At 38.7% G+C, this 16,848-nt stretch overlaps 1 protein-coding gene and 3 pseudogenes across 1 annotated transcript; 2 read left to right on the top strand and 2 right to left on the bottom strand.

Annotated features, from left to right (window-relative positions):
• Positions 1–4,880: 4,880 nt before the first annotated feature.
• Positions 4,881–5,834, top strand: LOC124898483 (annotated as a pseudogene).
• A 429-nt stretch (positions 5,835–6,263) lies between these two features.
• Positions 6,264–6,881, bottom strand: LOC124888418 (putative cytochrome c biogenesis ccmB-like mitochondrial protein). The gene has a single exon (XM_047398667.1). The coding sequence runs from the start codon at positions 6,879–6,881 to the stop codon at positions 6,264–6,266; it is 618 nt and encodes a 205-aa protein (XP_047254623.1).
• Positions 6,882–9,677: 2,796 nt separating this feature from the next.
• LOC124898477 lies at positions 9,678–10,288 on the bottom strand (annotated as a pseudogene).
• Positions 10,289–10,554: 266 nt separating this feature from the next.
• LOC124898472 lies at positions 10,555–12,307 on the top strand (annotated as a pseudogene).
• The last annotated feature ends 4,541 nt before the right edge of the window (positions 12,308–16,848 follow it).

Here is a 16,848-nt window from a genome sequence, read left to right as displayed (position 1 = left end):
AAGAAAGGTGGCCCAGGGGCCACTTGACTTATTGGAGAGGAAAGACCATTTTCATAAGAGAGGGACGAGCAAATGATAGATTGGAAAAAAAATAGGTAGGCCTTCTGAGTGGTCATTTAAGAGCCTTGTTAGCGACCCATCATTCTTCCTTAAGTTGTCAGAGTCCAATCGAAGTGAGCAAGAGATAGAGGAATCCTCGATCATGGATGTGAATTGAAATAAGAAGCCTGAATTCTTTTTAATTTGGCTCTATAGTCTGGTCCCTGTCCCTGGTAAGTTCTGATTGTTGTCCGTAAGTCTTGTTTTGACCGCAGGAAGGTAAACTTTGCAAAAATGCTTATTTGGTTGGGAAGAATAGGAGTTATGACTCCAAGCTTACCCTACTAGAAATTTGCAACTATTGATGTAGACTCTTGTCAATACTACTAGTCTTCTCACTACCTACTAGAAAAATCCTATCAAGATAGATTAATTCGACGACCTATACCTAAACTAAAGGCACAAGGGCGTAGAGAGCACAGAATAGAGGAAATGTACATGGGTCTCCTTGAAGAACGGAGTCTAGGGTAAAGAAATAAAGGTAGAGTGGGCACGCTTTAACTGTGCTTGGATTGGCATGGTTGTCCCCCTTTGCTGGTTGAGGCTCGGCCTTTGACTCCACCTGCCTCTACTTTTCATGACAAGCATATAAGTCTAGTTTAGTGGGATTTACTTCTAAAGAAAGGAATTCTTTTTTATCTCCCCTGTCAAAGTCGACGTCTTAACCTGACTTCCTGAGTTCAGTTGATTTTTAAAGCAGTAGCTCTAGATCGACACCTGCATGTTTACCTTATTATTATGAAATAAAAAAGAGAAAGAGCTTTTTTTATAGATGTTGAGTTGAGTTAGGGGGGTTTGCTGGCTAGATCATGCAATCAAGGAAAAATATCTTCGCCTTCTTTTATCAAAATGAAAAAGTAAGCTAGCTTTGGTTGCTAAGCAAGACGGGCACTACGCTAGGACGTGGATCGATCATGATGAGAATGGACTTCTTCATAATGTAATGTAAATATAATAGAAGAGGCAGAGTCCAGTTCCCCTCCCTTCTCAACCAAACAAAGGAGATATGAATTCTATTTAGGCGGGTTAGGGCTTGTCTTAAACCTGTGTTCTCCCAGGTCGGAGGTGAGAAATTAAAAGTTAATCATTCAGTGGTGGGGTGTTCATAGAACAGAAGGACTCGCCTAAGGAGTGGCTGATTTGGATGGAGTCTCGCTCATAGAGGAAGAGTACACGTGCTAGCGCGCTACGACTTACGTAGTTAATCAGATCAAATAGCCCTTCCTTCGGGCAAACAACCAAACCTGGTACATACAATTCCATTCTGATCAATAACTTAGAGGTATGGCTGAGTGGCTTAAGGCATTGGTTTTCTCAATCGACATACAAGAAGATTGTATCATGGGTTCGAATCCTATTTCCTCCGGTATGGAAATGAAAGGGGCGGTTGAAATTACGTGAGAAAAAGAACCTGTTGGTGGTGTCCAGTACCCTGGAGGATAGAATAACAGAACCTGTTGGTGGTGTCCAGTACCCTGGAGGATAGAATAACACTTCTTAGTGACTAGGAGCGGAGAGCCCATTGCACCTTATTTTTTGCCTATCTTTTTTCTATAAGCACGCTCCCTCTAGCAGTCCCTGGACGGCTCTCGATTCTTGAGCATATTAAGAGATTAGGCGGCAGTTGAATGAGCTGCTCGAAATCTTGACGAAGAAGCGAAAAAATCCCATCTATTCTATTTTCTTAGTTTAGTAAAGGCTTTTCCCTTACTAGTCAAGTGGTAAGATAGTGTGCTATTCGATGAAGAAAACAAACTTTAGAAAAGTGGTTCAGGTAGCTTAGCTAATTAGAGCAAAAGACTGAGAATCTTTGTGTCAATGGTTCGAATCCTCTTCTAAGCAGGCGAAAGGTGTAAACTGTAGTCGGAAGAGAGCCAAATATTATAATGAAAGTGAAAGAGTAAGAAAAAATATATGAGTGCTCCTGCACTATATGAATGGCTTTTGGTGGTAGGGTTGGGGCTTGAGGGAGATTAAAAAAATGGTTGATTACTCAGATTGGTTCTCGAATCCCTGTGCCTAAAAGGATGGGCGAGTTCAATTTGACTGTTCATCGATCGGGTGGATCCATATGCTTTGGAGTGGTAAGATGAGGTATAGCGCAGTCTGGTCAGCATATTTGTTTTGGGTACAGAGGGTCATAGGTTCAAATCCTGTCACCTTGATGTGGATACAGTAGCCTAAGAGCAAGTCAAAACTACAAGAAGGGCGCGAGAAGCGAAGGTAAAGAGATATTTTCAAATCAGACTTCAAGTTGGTTTGCCGCGTGTTAAGAAAGCAGAGACCGCCCCAGGGTTCGCCCTAATTCCCATCTAAGGTTGAATAAGATTAGATTAGTCTCACTAAATTCATTCTCTAATAATTCATCAATGGAATTAGGACTAGGTATATGAAAAATTCTTGTGATTTCCCTTCTTTCTTTGACGAAGGCATACACGCATTGATAGGGAACCCTAAAAAGAGCTAGAAAAAGAAAAGTGGAACCAACACTTAATAACTTCATTTCTTGTTCCTGAGCGGAAGGTACGCTCAACCCCTGATACATTGCTATTACTTAATCCCTACTTCAAGGGATAATGCGTCGGTTGGCTTTTAGAGTATAGCCTCTCTCAAGGTTATTGATTAGAGTATACCAACCCATGTGGTAGCTGGTGAACTAAGGATTTTGTGCTTTCAAGGAAGCGTGCAAGTGGGTGAATGGATCACCAGCCAAGCCAATCACTTGGAACATAGGGGTATTCAATCCCCAAACTTCTCATCCATGAGAACTGACTTTGGATTTTATCCTTAGATAGTGAGTAGCAAAGAAGGGTAGGGTTTCAAGTTTAGGGTTTTCACTTTCATATCCTAGCTCGTCGAATCTACTGCCTATCAATGGAAATTTTCCTCCTCAGCCGGAGGCGAAATCGGCTCCCCTTGAACCATCCTCGGAAGAGTAAGAAAGGAGAAGGGACTGGGATTTTATCGCCTTCTAAGAGTATAAAGAAGCGGAGTGTCACTCCAACAAACTAGAAGCATGCATCAAGGCATTCTGCCAATGAGTGAAGGAGATCAATCAATAAAGGGGATTCAGCCCTAGCAAATGCGATGTAGTGAAAGACTCTGCAGACTATATGGCTGGTGATGTAAAAGCTATGCCGACAACTAGCTAAGTCCTCTTTCTAATTAGGTTAAGTCCTGACCTAGAAAATAGAAATAGCGAGACCTGGGGTCTCATAAAACGAGAAATTCGAAGATGAAGACCAGGTTCGGCATGAAATTATAAAGGTTTGAGGGCCCATTGGTCAAAGAAAAAGGAAGGTCCTGCTTTCGAGATAGAACCGTATGATACGAGAGTGTCACTTATGGTTCCTTTGAGAAGGGTTTGATACCACCACCTATCAGGCCTAACGAGAGGTCCACAGAGCTGCATCCCTACTGACCTGGTCTATGCACATCGTTCTCTCCAGGAGGTTACATGCCTATCCCAGATCTTCCCATTTCCAAGATGATATCAGGTTCAATCTGGTTTAGTATCAAGGTGATTCTTTTTCTATTCCTATCGTTATGATCAATTAATGAGACTTGGCCAAAAAGTGTTCTTGCCTTTATCATTAGCTCGGGTAGTCCCCATTTCGGGTGTTTTAGTCACCTTTCAATGGCGCCCTTAATTATGTGCGAGGAATTGCCCTATTTAGTAATGGGAAGCGGGTTAGTCCTCGCAAATGCCCTTCCCGTAAGTTCCTTTGTTATTGGGGAAAAAAAGAAATTATTTTTAGACTCTGAATTCTGCCTTTTTTGATCCCATGCTTTCTGTTGATCAATAACTAACTAAAGTTCTCTATACTTCTTCACTACTCGTATAGGCTTGATGGAGTTAAGCTGTATTGAGGGAATTGTTTTGTCTTAATCAATCAAGAATGCCTCAACTAGATAAATTCACTTATTTCACACAATTCTTCTGGTCATGTCTTTTCCTCATTCTTCTGAGGTTCTACCTCCCGTCAAATTTTCAAGTGAAAATTTGGATTTTCTATGAAACTAGCCCAAAGTTACGGTAGGCTTTTTTAGTTATGAAATTTTCTATATATCTTTTATTCTTTCATTGTTTTGGGTGTCGCCTCTATCATAATTCTTTGACGGGATTCATTCCCTATTTTGTATTATTCCATTCGAACTTCTACTCTTGGATCACTATATTAGTGTTCTGGATAAGGATCCAAAATGTGTATAATTCGTACAACAAGGCCTTCGAACCCCGGGACTTTCCCCCAAGGATTACGAGGTCATGGTGAGTAATTTCTTGGAAATGGAGTTTTATTTCTCCACACGTGACCAGATTTCCTCCCTCTATCAACTAATTTATTTTGGGCGGGAAGATCTCTTTTTCTTCATTGATTCACAAGACCTGGATTCCATACTAAGAGTACACTTTGAATTCAATCACCCGGCTCTATGCTAGGTCTTGGAAAGTTTGTGTTTCCAAAAAGAGGAATCCCTATTCTATTCTGAAGTAAAAGGGACCCAAGCAGAGCATTTCCAGGGCTTTTTAATACAAAAGCACTGAACCCAATTAGAAATACAACATCGCCGAGAGTTAAGAGAGTTATGGGAATCCCTATCGAGAAGGAACACTTTTCTAAGCAAAGAAAATACCTCTCTAAGAGAAACTTTTTATTCTCGACAGGGAAGCCCCATAACATTATTTATGCATTCTTTCAAGTTCTGATTCGTAGTGATTTAGTTCTAATTCGTAGTGATTTAGTTTGGATACATAATCAATCTTATCAAATATTTTGATTTTTCCTTTGAATTACTCATATATATCCTATGAATTTCATTTCGCACCGAAAAATATTCTAGGAAAAGTTTGAATCTGTTCCATTGGGATATTGATTGGTCTTAGTTTGACATGGTTTACGCGTTACTAGTTCCCGAAAGAATTAATATCTCTATTAGCTAAACCCTTTCTTCCCCTGCCTTTGGATTTTTATTTTGTTTGTACACAATCAATGGAGGCCTTCTCTACATATGTTGCAAAGTCTCCAATAGCATTCTCTTACTTCGTCTTTCCCTTAATAAGTCATCAAATTTGGTGTTTTTTAATCCCCAGTTGCTATGAGAAACAAAGGACGAAATACAATCGATTTCGTTATTTAAGTGGTTCTCGCTTCTCCTTGTTTCTATTCCTAACTCCTCCCCGGGTTGTTCCCAATGTTTGGTACTTTCCATACTTCATGGGTGCAACATCAACAAATTCTCTCTGATCAAGTTACAACCTAAGATCTATTACCATATTATGTTAACTGTTCGTATTTCGTTCATTCCATTGGTGTGCTCTTAGGTACCTGTAATTGTGATCCGTTTGCCTGAACCAAGGGGTTTTTCTGTAGAAACCTCCATGAACTATCATAGTTTTTGATGGTTTTTCCGCTTCTCAAAGCTGCTCTTTCCACACCTCCGGGTATCTGGTGCCAAATTATCGCCCCTTTTCTTATTTTTTAATTATAGAGCTGGCTATCTTTGTGGCATTGATTGTACAAGTTCGTGAATAGGGATGGACAAGTGGAATTAGGGAAAGTATCTCGATCAATAAAAAAAAGTGTTTTTTTTGCACAGCTTGCTCAAAGTGCAGGTCCGACTTGTATATCGTATTTTGTCAAAGAAGCATCGGACAGGTTGGAGTTCTTACCTTCTTGGGACTTCATGGACCAAGATCTACTTTTAATATGGTCAATACCGATCTACTTTACTAGATCATATGTATGTAGAAAACGCAACTAAATTGGATGAAATAGAAACATCTCTTTTCCATTTCTATTTACCCAGTTCATATCTTTGTTTCGTGTGTTCCTGGGAGGAATTCAATCTGAGAATACCACCTAAATAACTATGGCCATAGAGTCAAATAGATCGGGAAGAAAGAGTCTGAGGTTGGGTCAGACGGCATACATCTTGGTTGGTTCCACCACCACTAGAGATTGGACAGATAAATAATCTTTCTTCTAAAAATGAGATTCTTATATATATATATATATATATATATATAAAATTTGAAAATAGCTGCAAGACCAAAATCGAAAGCCCTTCGTTTATTATTGTTACTCCCAGATACATGGCTTACATATCCGGCTCAAAATTCTTAGAAAATAATCGAATCGAGGGTTCGGAGGAGAATTAGCCATTCAATCTTGTGAACTAATCGATACTGAAATTGGAAAAAGAGATACGAACGGAGAGAAATAACCAATCGATGAAAGAGCATAAAACCATTCTGTTTCAATAGAGGTACGAGTAACGGTTGAGGGCAATGGAGTAGGTGAAGTGGTTGGATTTTGCGATTTGTTCCAACCACTGCTGGTTGTTATTCCAAGAGCTGAACGAGAATGAATACCACAGAGAAGAGTCAAGACCAGACTACCTAATGGAATATTTAACCGATCCATTCCAGACCGATAGAATTGGTACGGAAGTTGTAACATGGGAAAACCACGGAGAACACAACTTATTTGAATTACCCGGTGACCTACCAACTGTAGAAGAAGGATTTTTGGTAAGAAATAAGCAATTAAATAATACAACTCAAGTATACCATCTTCTTTCTCATTTCGAGGAAAAGATATGGAAGAAAAAGAAAACAACGGAGGGATCTGAATCGACCTAAATGGGAATGACATGAAAAGTCTTTCAAAACCTAGCATTAAGGACGTTACGACGATATACGAGAGAAATAGAGAAAAACTCGTGATTGGCGTGGAGGGGAAGATCTGCTTATGATATAGTTCAAGAAAGAATCGTCTCATTTCCTTACTTCTTTATAATTCATTCACTTTAAGACTGGATCTGAACGTTACGTAACATCATCTTCAACCAACCTCCACCATACTTTCGGTGCGACCACTAAAGAATTTCTTATACACTAAAGAGCTGTTTATATATGTTTACTAAAAGACTGACTTTCATTCATTATCATTAGTCCAGCGTGAAACTAAGAAAGAGAGATATTCCTAAGACGGCATGTAAGCAAACTGTGCATGCGAAGATAAGGGGAGATATGTTCGCAATTACTATCACAAGAATGCTAACCCTTATCTTCAAAAGGGGCCCCTCACTTTGTTCGTACCTTTTTGGCTTAGGGTTCCAACTAAACAACATGGCCTTGTCGCCCCGCCACTAGCAGAAGCTAAGCGCTTGAAAAACGAGCTAAGAAAGGTTTCTTCTGTCGCCCTTTCTGTGCAACAGTCCACCAGTAGCGGAAGAGAGGGTTACCGTACATACAAGAGTTTTACAGTTCTTATGGAAGCTCTTTCTTACCATTCAATCAAGTAGTACAAGAATTGTATCTTATCTTATAGCCCGGCGTGATGGGTCAACTTTGAAATATTTATTGTAGATAGAAGAAAGTATTAAATATATAAGGAGTAGATGATTAAGTGAGTCCTCACCTGAGCGATTTTGATCACCTAGAAGGCCTTTTATTTTGTAGGTAACATCGCCAAAGCGTATCATCAGATTTGACTATGAAGGAAGGAACTCGAAGTGAAAGGGCACTGTCTTGTGCAAGGCAACAATAGTTGGCCCTCTATCATCTTCTATCTAGTAGACTTGGTAAATGGGCCCCAACTTATTTCCAGAATTTAAGTTCGACTGCGGATTCTTCCTTTTTTAGAAGGGGATTAAGTTCTTTGCCAACTATTATCTATCGACCCCTATCTCTTTTCATTTGTTTTGGATATTACCAAACCTATCCTAGCCTTCGTAAATCACACTAAAACGGCCACCCAACTATGGAAAATCCTACTTAAGGGTGGGTTAGGTTAGTCAATTCAGCACAAGATGCATTTGTTGACAAAATTGTTGTAGGAATTCCTACTTTTCAATAGAGCGGAGGCAAACTAATCAATAAGAAAGAGGCCCTACTTACTATAGATGAATACACCACAAGATTGAACTACACTCATGCCTCTCCCGCATCAAGTTGACCGACTCCCTACGTAGTGATTCTATCAATGATGTACATAGGTAGGACCCTCAATTTTGATTGGTATATCATGAAAAAAGAAAGCCATTAGCGCCAGGCGCACTGTGATTTCCCATGCCCAGATGTTCGCCTTTCTAAGTCAAGTAATGGTGACCCATCAAAGATTGGTGCTTCATAAAATATTGATGAAGGCCCCCGAACTGAGAGTTCGGTCAGTAGAAGGGACGACTTTGTCTCTCCAAAAGAAGGATATCCCCGCTCTCTAGCCGACTGATCATGTTGATCATATAATTGGGAGGGAATGTGTCACATTAGATGTGAATGATCAGAGGTGTCCTCTAATCACCACGACGAGGCCAGTCCATCTTTTAGTAAACTCATCTTTGAATATTCATTCAGAAATGAATGTCGGGCTCTTTCTTTCACGCTAACCCTATTTTTAACATGTTGAAACTTTCTATTTCATCGAGCCTCGAGCTTGTGGTCCTCCTTTGAGTATGGGTTCAATTGAATGAATCTATCAAGTCAAGGAAAATGTACGTAGCAGTAAGGATGGTGCATTGCCTATTTATCATTCTAGCTCGGGAGCCAAAACCAACACGCCTTCTACCTACTGTACTGGACCTTCGACCAGGCATTCTACCTTTGTCAAATCAGAACTAACACCACTGCATTGCGCTTGAATAATTGAGCGGACACCGACCAGCAACTTCAGTGCACAAATATAGATTTATTCCTCGTACCTGGTCCAGCCTCACAACCCTTTGCGGGTTGCTAAAAAGTCAGTCTTGTTTGTTAAGATGAAATTGGAAAATAAAAGAGAGTGATCGACCAGAACAATGGCCAAAAAAGATCATAATTACTCAAATAACTGCTCTTCCCATTCTCCTTAAGGCTTTAAGGCGAACCGTATGGCGGCTGGAAAGAAAGATGACCTCACCTTCTTTGGTATTAGTGAGAGCAATTTGAGTATCCCCCATCGGCCTTTTTTTTATGAGGACTTTCGGATGTGAATCTCGCACCTGAACTTGGGGAAGAAGTGCAGTAAATGAGCCCTCCTCATTCTATTTCCCCAACAAAAATATGAAATTGACTTTCCTCATCGGCTCCAACCCTAGGTCAGGATAATCAACCGCCCCTGGTCATCGACCAAACCCCAGCCATCGGTCCATCGAATCAGGCCACCACAGATGGTCCCCTATTCGTATTAACTAGATGAATTGATAGGGGGATTCCATTCAGTCTATCCCGTGGAGGCTCTAGAAAAATACTCCTATACTCCCTCTATCGGGATCATGTACCTAGATGAAATAGAGGCAAAAGACTTATTCGAGGTCAAGGTTGAGATTCTAAGGATCATGGTGGTCCTTGATCCAATGGGGGATTGGTTAAGACGGGGAGCTTGGGCCTTCGAGAATCCACGTACCACCTCGGGGGAGCATTCCTTGGAGAAACTCCATACCCCTCTTTCAGATCTCGAGTCAAGGGGAGTTAATTTTGATTCCTTCTCTCAATTAAAAGGGAAGGTACCCCTGCGAAGGGGTTGGGACAAACACACTACCACATAGTGGAGTGGATAGCTAGGACTAAGAAATGGAGATCGTGTACAACAACAATCCTATATTTGATATCGATTCATCCACACTTCCATTTCTTATAGAGGAAGGCTAATTGTTTCCTGGCTGGGAGTTGTATGAGCAGTAACATCCACGTATGGCTCCGTGAGAAGGGCGGTGGACAGAAATAGCCTTGTTGTACCCCACTCTCGTCTCTAATGGGGTACGCTCTTTCTTTTTGAGAGAGTATGTCAATATGATCTTAGTGAGGTGTGGGGCTTTACATCTGACATTCGTTGGGCCTCTCTCTTCAGGAGCTTGCGCCCCAGCTTTTTTGTGCAATAAACCCCTCCAGCCGAAGACTAGAGGTAGGTGGTCCTACAGAGCTTTCGAAAAAGGGTAGCCAAGCACAGCAATAAACTGTGGCAAAACCTCAGACGACCTATCTAAGATTAGGGGGGGATCCTCAGTAGTGGTGACCCTTTTACTCTTCCACGGATTGATACATATACCGAATGCTCATACGGGAAAGTTGACTCCTGAGTTTGAAACCTGGGGGGTTGCTCCGAGAAATCCTTTCTATTTCGCCACTCAGGGGGGTGCAAATACACCTGCATGGATTATAAGTGACATTTACAAGAATGAAGGGGAAGTTAACAGTACCCAACGATATTCAGGGATGGATGTAGACCCATCGGGCAGGGATAATTATTCCGGTCCTGGTAGAAGTGGTGACCATTCTAAAGAATGAAAAGACTGAACTAAGGGAAGCCCTATGAATCACTGAATCGAAGGCAGGAGTGCCATTTTTCTATCAATAGAGGGAGCAAAAAATGGGTTTCACTCCCCTTTATAATATGACGAAGGAAATAAGGGTCGAAGTTTAGATCGCTCACAGTAGTTCTACCTATAGAAAGGATCATGAAATAAGCGATCAGAATGGTACTCGAATCCTTTTACGATCTCAATTTTCTAGACGCATCGCACTTCTGCTCGGGTCAAGACTTCTACTCCGTCCTAAGACGGATAAAAAAAGAGTGGGGAACCTCTCGCAGGTTTTTGGAATTCGACATCAGGTAGTGTTTTCACACCATCAACCGACATTGACTAATCCCAATCTTTAAGGAAGAGATCGGCGATCCCACATTTTTTTGCCCCATTCAGAAAGTCATTTCCGCTGGATGACTCGTAGGAGGTAAGAAGAGACCTTAATCCATCCCACATAGTGTATTACTATCAGCCCTACCAAGCAATATCTACCTATACAAGCTCGACCAAGAGATTGCGAGGATCTGACAAAAGTATGAAATTTTGATTGTTCAGAGAATAAGATCAGTTCTATTAAGAACAGGTAGTATTGATGACTAAGAAAAGTCTTCCGAAGAAGCAAGCTTCAACGCTCCCCAAGACAATAGAGCCATTATTGTAGGGAGGTTAAAGAGCATTCAACGCAAAGCAGCCTTTTATTTCCTTATTTCATCATGGCACGCGCCCTTCCTCCCCCCCAAGCACCCCTGGCTCAGGGGGGACCAGAAAATACCTTTCGTTTTCCACCCTTTGTCGGCCTTTGGGCCTTCTTTAACAAGCCCTCGAGCCTCCTTTGTGCTGCCTTCTTCATAGAAGCCGTCGGGTTTCCCCGAAAGTATGAATTCTATGGTAGAGAACGCTATAATAATAATTGGGCTATGAGAGACTCTTTTAAGTATTGCAAAAAAAAAGGGTCCGCTGATAGAGCTGACAGAGGAGGCGATACTTGTTATCAGGTGAGAGAGAGGCCTGGCCCGTAAGTTGGACCCCTTAAAAACCTATTAGTTATTAAATATTTGTTACGCGCGATATACCGATGACTTACTAGTGGGAATCGTGGGTTCCGTCAAGCTTCTCATAGAAATACAAAAACGTATCGCCCACTTTCTACAATCTGGCTTGAACCTTTGGGTAGACTATGCAGGATCAACAACCATAGCTGCACGGAGTACGGTAGAATTTCTCAGTACAGTCATTTGGGAAGTCCCTTCGAGGGAGACTCCCATATAATTCTTTTGAGAGCTGGAGAAGCGTCTATGGGTAAAGCACCGTATCCATATAACTGTTTACCACCTACGCTCCGCCATCTATTCCAAGTTTAGAAACCTAGGTAATAGTATCCAATAAAAGAGCTGACGAAGGGGATGAGCGAAAGAGGGAGTCTACTGGATGCGGTTCAACTAGCGGAGACTCTTGGAATAGCTGGAGTAAGAAGTCCCCAAGTGAGCGTCTTATAGGAGATCGTCAAACACATACGGACATTCAACAGGTAGTCTCACGATCGGTCAATCGTGCCCCCACATTGTCATTGTATACTCTCGTGGGTCGGAAGGCAGTGGGGGAAAGAGAGTACACTGGGCGAGATCTAGCAGCAGCGAATTTCCCATACAAATAGAGGCACTTATTAAAAAGATACTTCGAAGGTTTCGAGATCGAGGTCTCATTAGCCGAAGAAGACCCTGGCCAATCCATGGGTCCTGCTTGACGAACGTCAGCGATGGAGACATCATAAAATTGGTCCACGGGCATCACGATAAGTTCTCTATCCTACTATAGGTGCTGCAACAAATTTTACCAAGTCTGAATGATTGTCGACCACTAGATCTGCTGGTCTGCAATATTCACCTCGGCCCACAAGTACAAATCCTCCATTCCGCCTGTCTAGATGCAGCGCCTTTTATCATTATCATCTACTGCTCTTTCTTTCCTCCCAGCTATTCACACATGAAGATCGTCGGGCGGCGGATGTGTGATGTTTGGAGTTGTCGTTCGTGCACTTGTCCCCAATGGAAGAATGAGTGATCACTTCCCCTACGGATCATGGCCTTACTTGTTCATTGATTAACGAAAATGTGCAAAATCTCACCATGTGCGGGTTCAATTCTCGTCGTTCATCCATCCCATGAGTGATTCGGCAGATTTGGATTCATATAGGCGGGCCAAACACGTCTCTTATTAAAATAGGAGAATTCGTGAACTGACCTGCTGAAAGGCCCGATATCTACTATTGAAGCAAAAGATCCTACGAGAGCATTTCCGTCTTCAGACGTGGTATTGGACTCCTGTTTTGCGTAAGTATTAACTTGACGTCTTATATGAGACCCACTTAATTTTTTTTCACATGTATTTTTTATAGTAACTTTACTATATCACTTCTAATTAGTTGTTGTGAGTCATTTAAGACATGTTTGCTTAGTAAAATAGACATTATGACATGCCCTATGTGGCGTTCTACGCGGCCAATTCTTATTCTAGTGTATTATGCCACATAGGACGTGCGTGCCTACTTATTCAACTTCATACAAGTTTAAGTGTTTACTTGTGTACACTCAAAATTGGAGATCATGGATATGATCTAAGGTCAGTTAAATGGCATGTTTATGTATTATACCAATTAAAGTTAACTCATATAATGTGTCCCCAGAACCAACCAAAAAAGTTACATAATTTAATTTTTTTATATGAAGATCAACTCATATGATGTTTCGCTTTCTCATTCGTCGATATCTCTCCATCCAACTATCCAATCAAAAAAATTACATAAATCTACATTTTTTCTACATGATGTTAAAATCAACTCAAATGATGTGTCGCTTCCCTATTCGATATCTCTCTACACTCATTACCAAATAAAAAAAGTTACATAATTCCATATTTTTTTCTAGAAAATAAAATGAACTTATTTTTCAATAGAAAGGTTAAAATAGTCAAATAACAAGACAAATATAAAGAAGCGAAATTAAGGTCCTTGTTAGCCAATAAAAATGAGCCAAAGCAGACATATTGACACATTGTCTGCTTTGGCAAAAACTCCATCTTATTAAATAAATATTTTAAATTGTTAATTATTGTAATTTATAGTATCTTTTGTGTAATCTCGAAATATATAAAATATATATTTTTTTTAATAATTTTGTCAACCAGTGAAATTTTGTGACAAAACTGAAGATCTTCCTCCATGACGATGGCTACTATATGATAAAATTGGCGAGTTTAGCTGAAAGAGATGAAGTGCTAGTGTCAGGGCCTTATACGATATATGGAAAGCCAACTATTCTGAAAGTATGGACTGGTGCCCTCAACATTGGTGAGGAAGTTTTGAGCTCAATAGCCATTTGGGTAAAACTTCCTAATCTGCTACTAAATTACATGAGTAAAGAATCATTAAGTCGGATTGGTAGTGATTTGGGAACATCATTGTATGTTGATGCTTGTACCACCAAGGTGGAACAAATATCCTATGTAAAGATTTTGGTGGAAATAAACACGATCCTACCCGAACATGTCAAAATCAGTGACCCAACTGATAAAATGTATGAAAAATTAGTAATGTAAGATTGAAAGCCTACTACTTATTGTTCTACATGTCGTCAAATTGGGCATAGCTGCAAATTGCAATGATATAAAGAAAGCTACAAGACAGCCACAACACAGAACAATTAAGCCAAGATAAGAGCGGCAAAAGGTTGGAATGCTTGACCCATCAACAAATTCCAACATAGATGCACAAGGAAGGGAGATAGAGCAACTAGAGCCCGAGACTGAAGATTTCTATGCTGGGGAAACTAATGTGGCAGGACACAAAATAGGTGGGAATGAGCTCAACAACATAATGGTAGAGAACCAACAGGAACAAGAAGGGCCATGATAAGTAGTAGGAAGCAAGTATGCATTGAAAAGAGGGATGACCAAGCAGTTGGAGCAATGCAATGTGGCTGCAAACATACAAATTGGCCAGCCTTTGGTTGATGTGCTCGAAGGAAAGGAGAAACTTAGAGAAAGCATAAGATATTGTCCAGGGAGTACCATCACACCGACTCAACTTCACCTATGAATATAGTTACCTGGAATGTTAAGAGGAATACAACAAATGTACAAACATAGAGAATTTTAAAAATTTCTTCAAGGTGAATAAAATAGTATTAATAGTTGTTATTGATACAAAGGTATGTGAGAGCTGAGCCCCTGCTATTAAAATAGCTAACTCCAATATGGAAATGAAATGCAAATTATGCATATGATTCAGGGGGAGAGGGGATCAGGGTATAATAGGATGATGAGGTGATAAGCTATAGAGCTACCACGATACACTCAGAGGGTGTTTGGATTAGATTATAATTTGGTCAAAATAGGTTAAAAGTTATTTTTGGATTTTAGGAGTGTTTGATAATTTAAAAAATTGCTTAAAAAAGTCAATTTTGACTTTTTATAAGCCAAAAACTAAAAGTTGACCATTACCTACTTATTTTTTTTTAGCTTATAATCTATTGAAAGTTGACCAAGTAAATGACTTTTGTATCCCTTGTAATTTTTACTTATTTCAAAATTACCCTCTTCTAGTCCTTTGATTTTTTGTAACTTATAATTCATTAATGCTTGTATTAATTAAACATTTCCACTTTTTATATTTATGGCAAACTTAACTCTAGCCATATTAGTACTTCTTTTGTATAAAACTTTTAATTTATGAAATATGATTTTTATGTATTATTCCCCTTCTTTAATATATTTTTTTAAATTTGGACAATTATTATTGTACAACATATGAATTTCTCTAGAGGAAAAAACTCACCAATCAAAATATATGGAGAACACTCACTGAAGATATACAACTTCATGAACGATTAGTAAACGATTCATGTATATTTGACGACACAACGTTCGTAATCGACAATGTTTTAATAGTAATATAGTCATTACTCAATCAGCGAGTAATATATTTTTCAATTAAGAGTCATTTTAGCAAACAAATGGTATCATTTATGACCAACTATTTATCTATTAATATAATTATAATGATTAGTAATGTATATATTTTGTTTGATGATTTAAACTCTGTTAACCAAGAAAAAAGATTTTTTTAGCGCACAAATTTAATAGTCACTCGTGAAAATATTATATATATATATATATATGAAATTGCAACTGTATTGATAAACGTCTCCCAGTCATTAATTATGAAATTGCATCACTATGTACAGTGTTATCAAAAGTAGGAGAAAAAAACTAAGGTTGCATAAAATTTGTCTTTAAAAAAAAATAATAGATATAAAAACGCTAAATTTTAATATTATATTAACAATATATATATATATATATATATTAATTTGAATTTGAATCATTTTAGAAATAAAAATTAATAATAAACAACTCTACAGATTGTTAACAATTTTAAGGATATTTCAGACATTTTGACAAAAAAATGCTTAACAGCACTTGTTTATCAATCACATCAACAACTTTTTTTTTCAGTTTCAGCTCTTTTATCCAAACATGTAAGTGTTTATTTATAAAATAAGTTTTAGCACTTTCAAAGGTACTTTTAAAAAACTTTTATCCATTTTTTATGGATTGTGCACTTATTAAGTGCACAATGTTTATTAATAGAATTGTGTTTCACGTGTCACTAAAGATTGTGCACTTTTCCACCATCATTAATAAATAGATTATGCACTAACTAAGTGCACAATTCATTTTTTTTATGGATTGTGCACTTATTTAGTGCACAATTCATTTATTTGTACTACCATTTTTTTGCAAAATTGTGTTTTTTTTTAATAAATAAATAAATAAATTGTGCACTAAAAAAGTGCACAATTCATAAAAAAAAAATGAATTGTGCACTAAAAAAGTACACAATTCAATTATTTATGGATAGTGCACAGTTCATTTATTTATGGACTGTGCACTTTTTTAGTGAACAATTCATTTTTCTTATGGATTGTGCACTTAAACACAATTCAGTTATTTGTACCGTCAGTTTTTTGCAGAGTTGTATATTCTTTTTAATAAATAAATGGATTGTGCACTAAAAAAATGTACAATCTTTAAAAAAAATTGTGCACTAAAAAATGCACAATCCATAAATAAATGAATTGTGCACTTTATAATATTCATCTTGTTCAGATATATCAACATCAATCTTTCATTGATATGAAAGCTGAATATGTGCACATAAAATGTGCACATTTTGTGCACATTATCCTGTTCACTTTCTTCAACAGTCCTTTAAAATTTCTAATAAAGGAAAAACATGTTTTTCTTCACTGTAACAACTTCAACTTTTTTAATAGTTAAGATAAATTTTTGTTCATTTGAGTCTTAGAGAATGAATAGTGAACGTATCAAAGTTGCACTTTTTGGGATGGTGAAATTGTTCATGAAGGTAATACAATATATTATAGTATTTCTCTCAAGTGCAACGTC

Source organism: Capsicum annuum, chromosome 1 (assembly GCF_002878395.1).
Source record: "Capsicum annuum cultivar UCD-10X-F1 chromosome 1, UCD10Xv1.1, whole genome shotgun sequence".
NCBI lineage: Eukaryota > Viridiplantae > Streptophyta > Magnoliopsida > Solanales > Solanaceae > Capsicum > Capsicum annuum.
The sequence above is the reverse complement of the archived record's forward strand: the minus strand, read 5'-3'. Positions and strand labels throughout refer to the sequence as shown.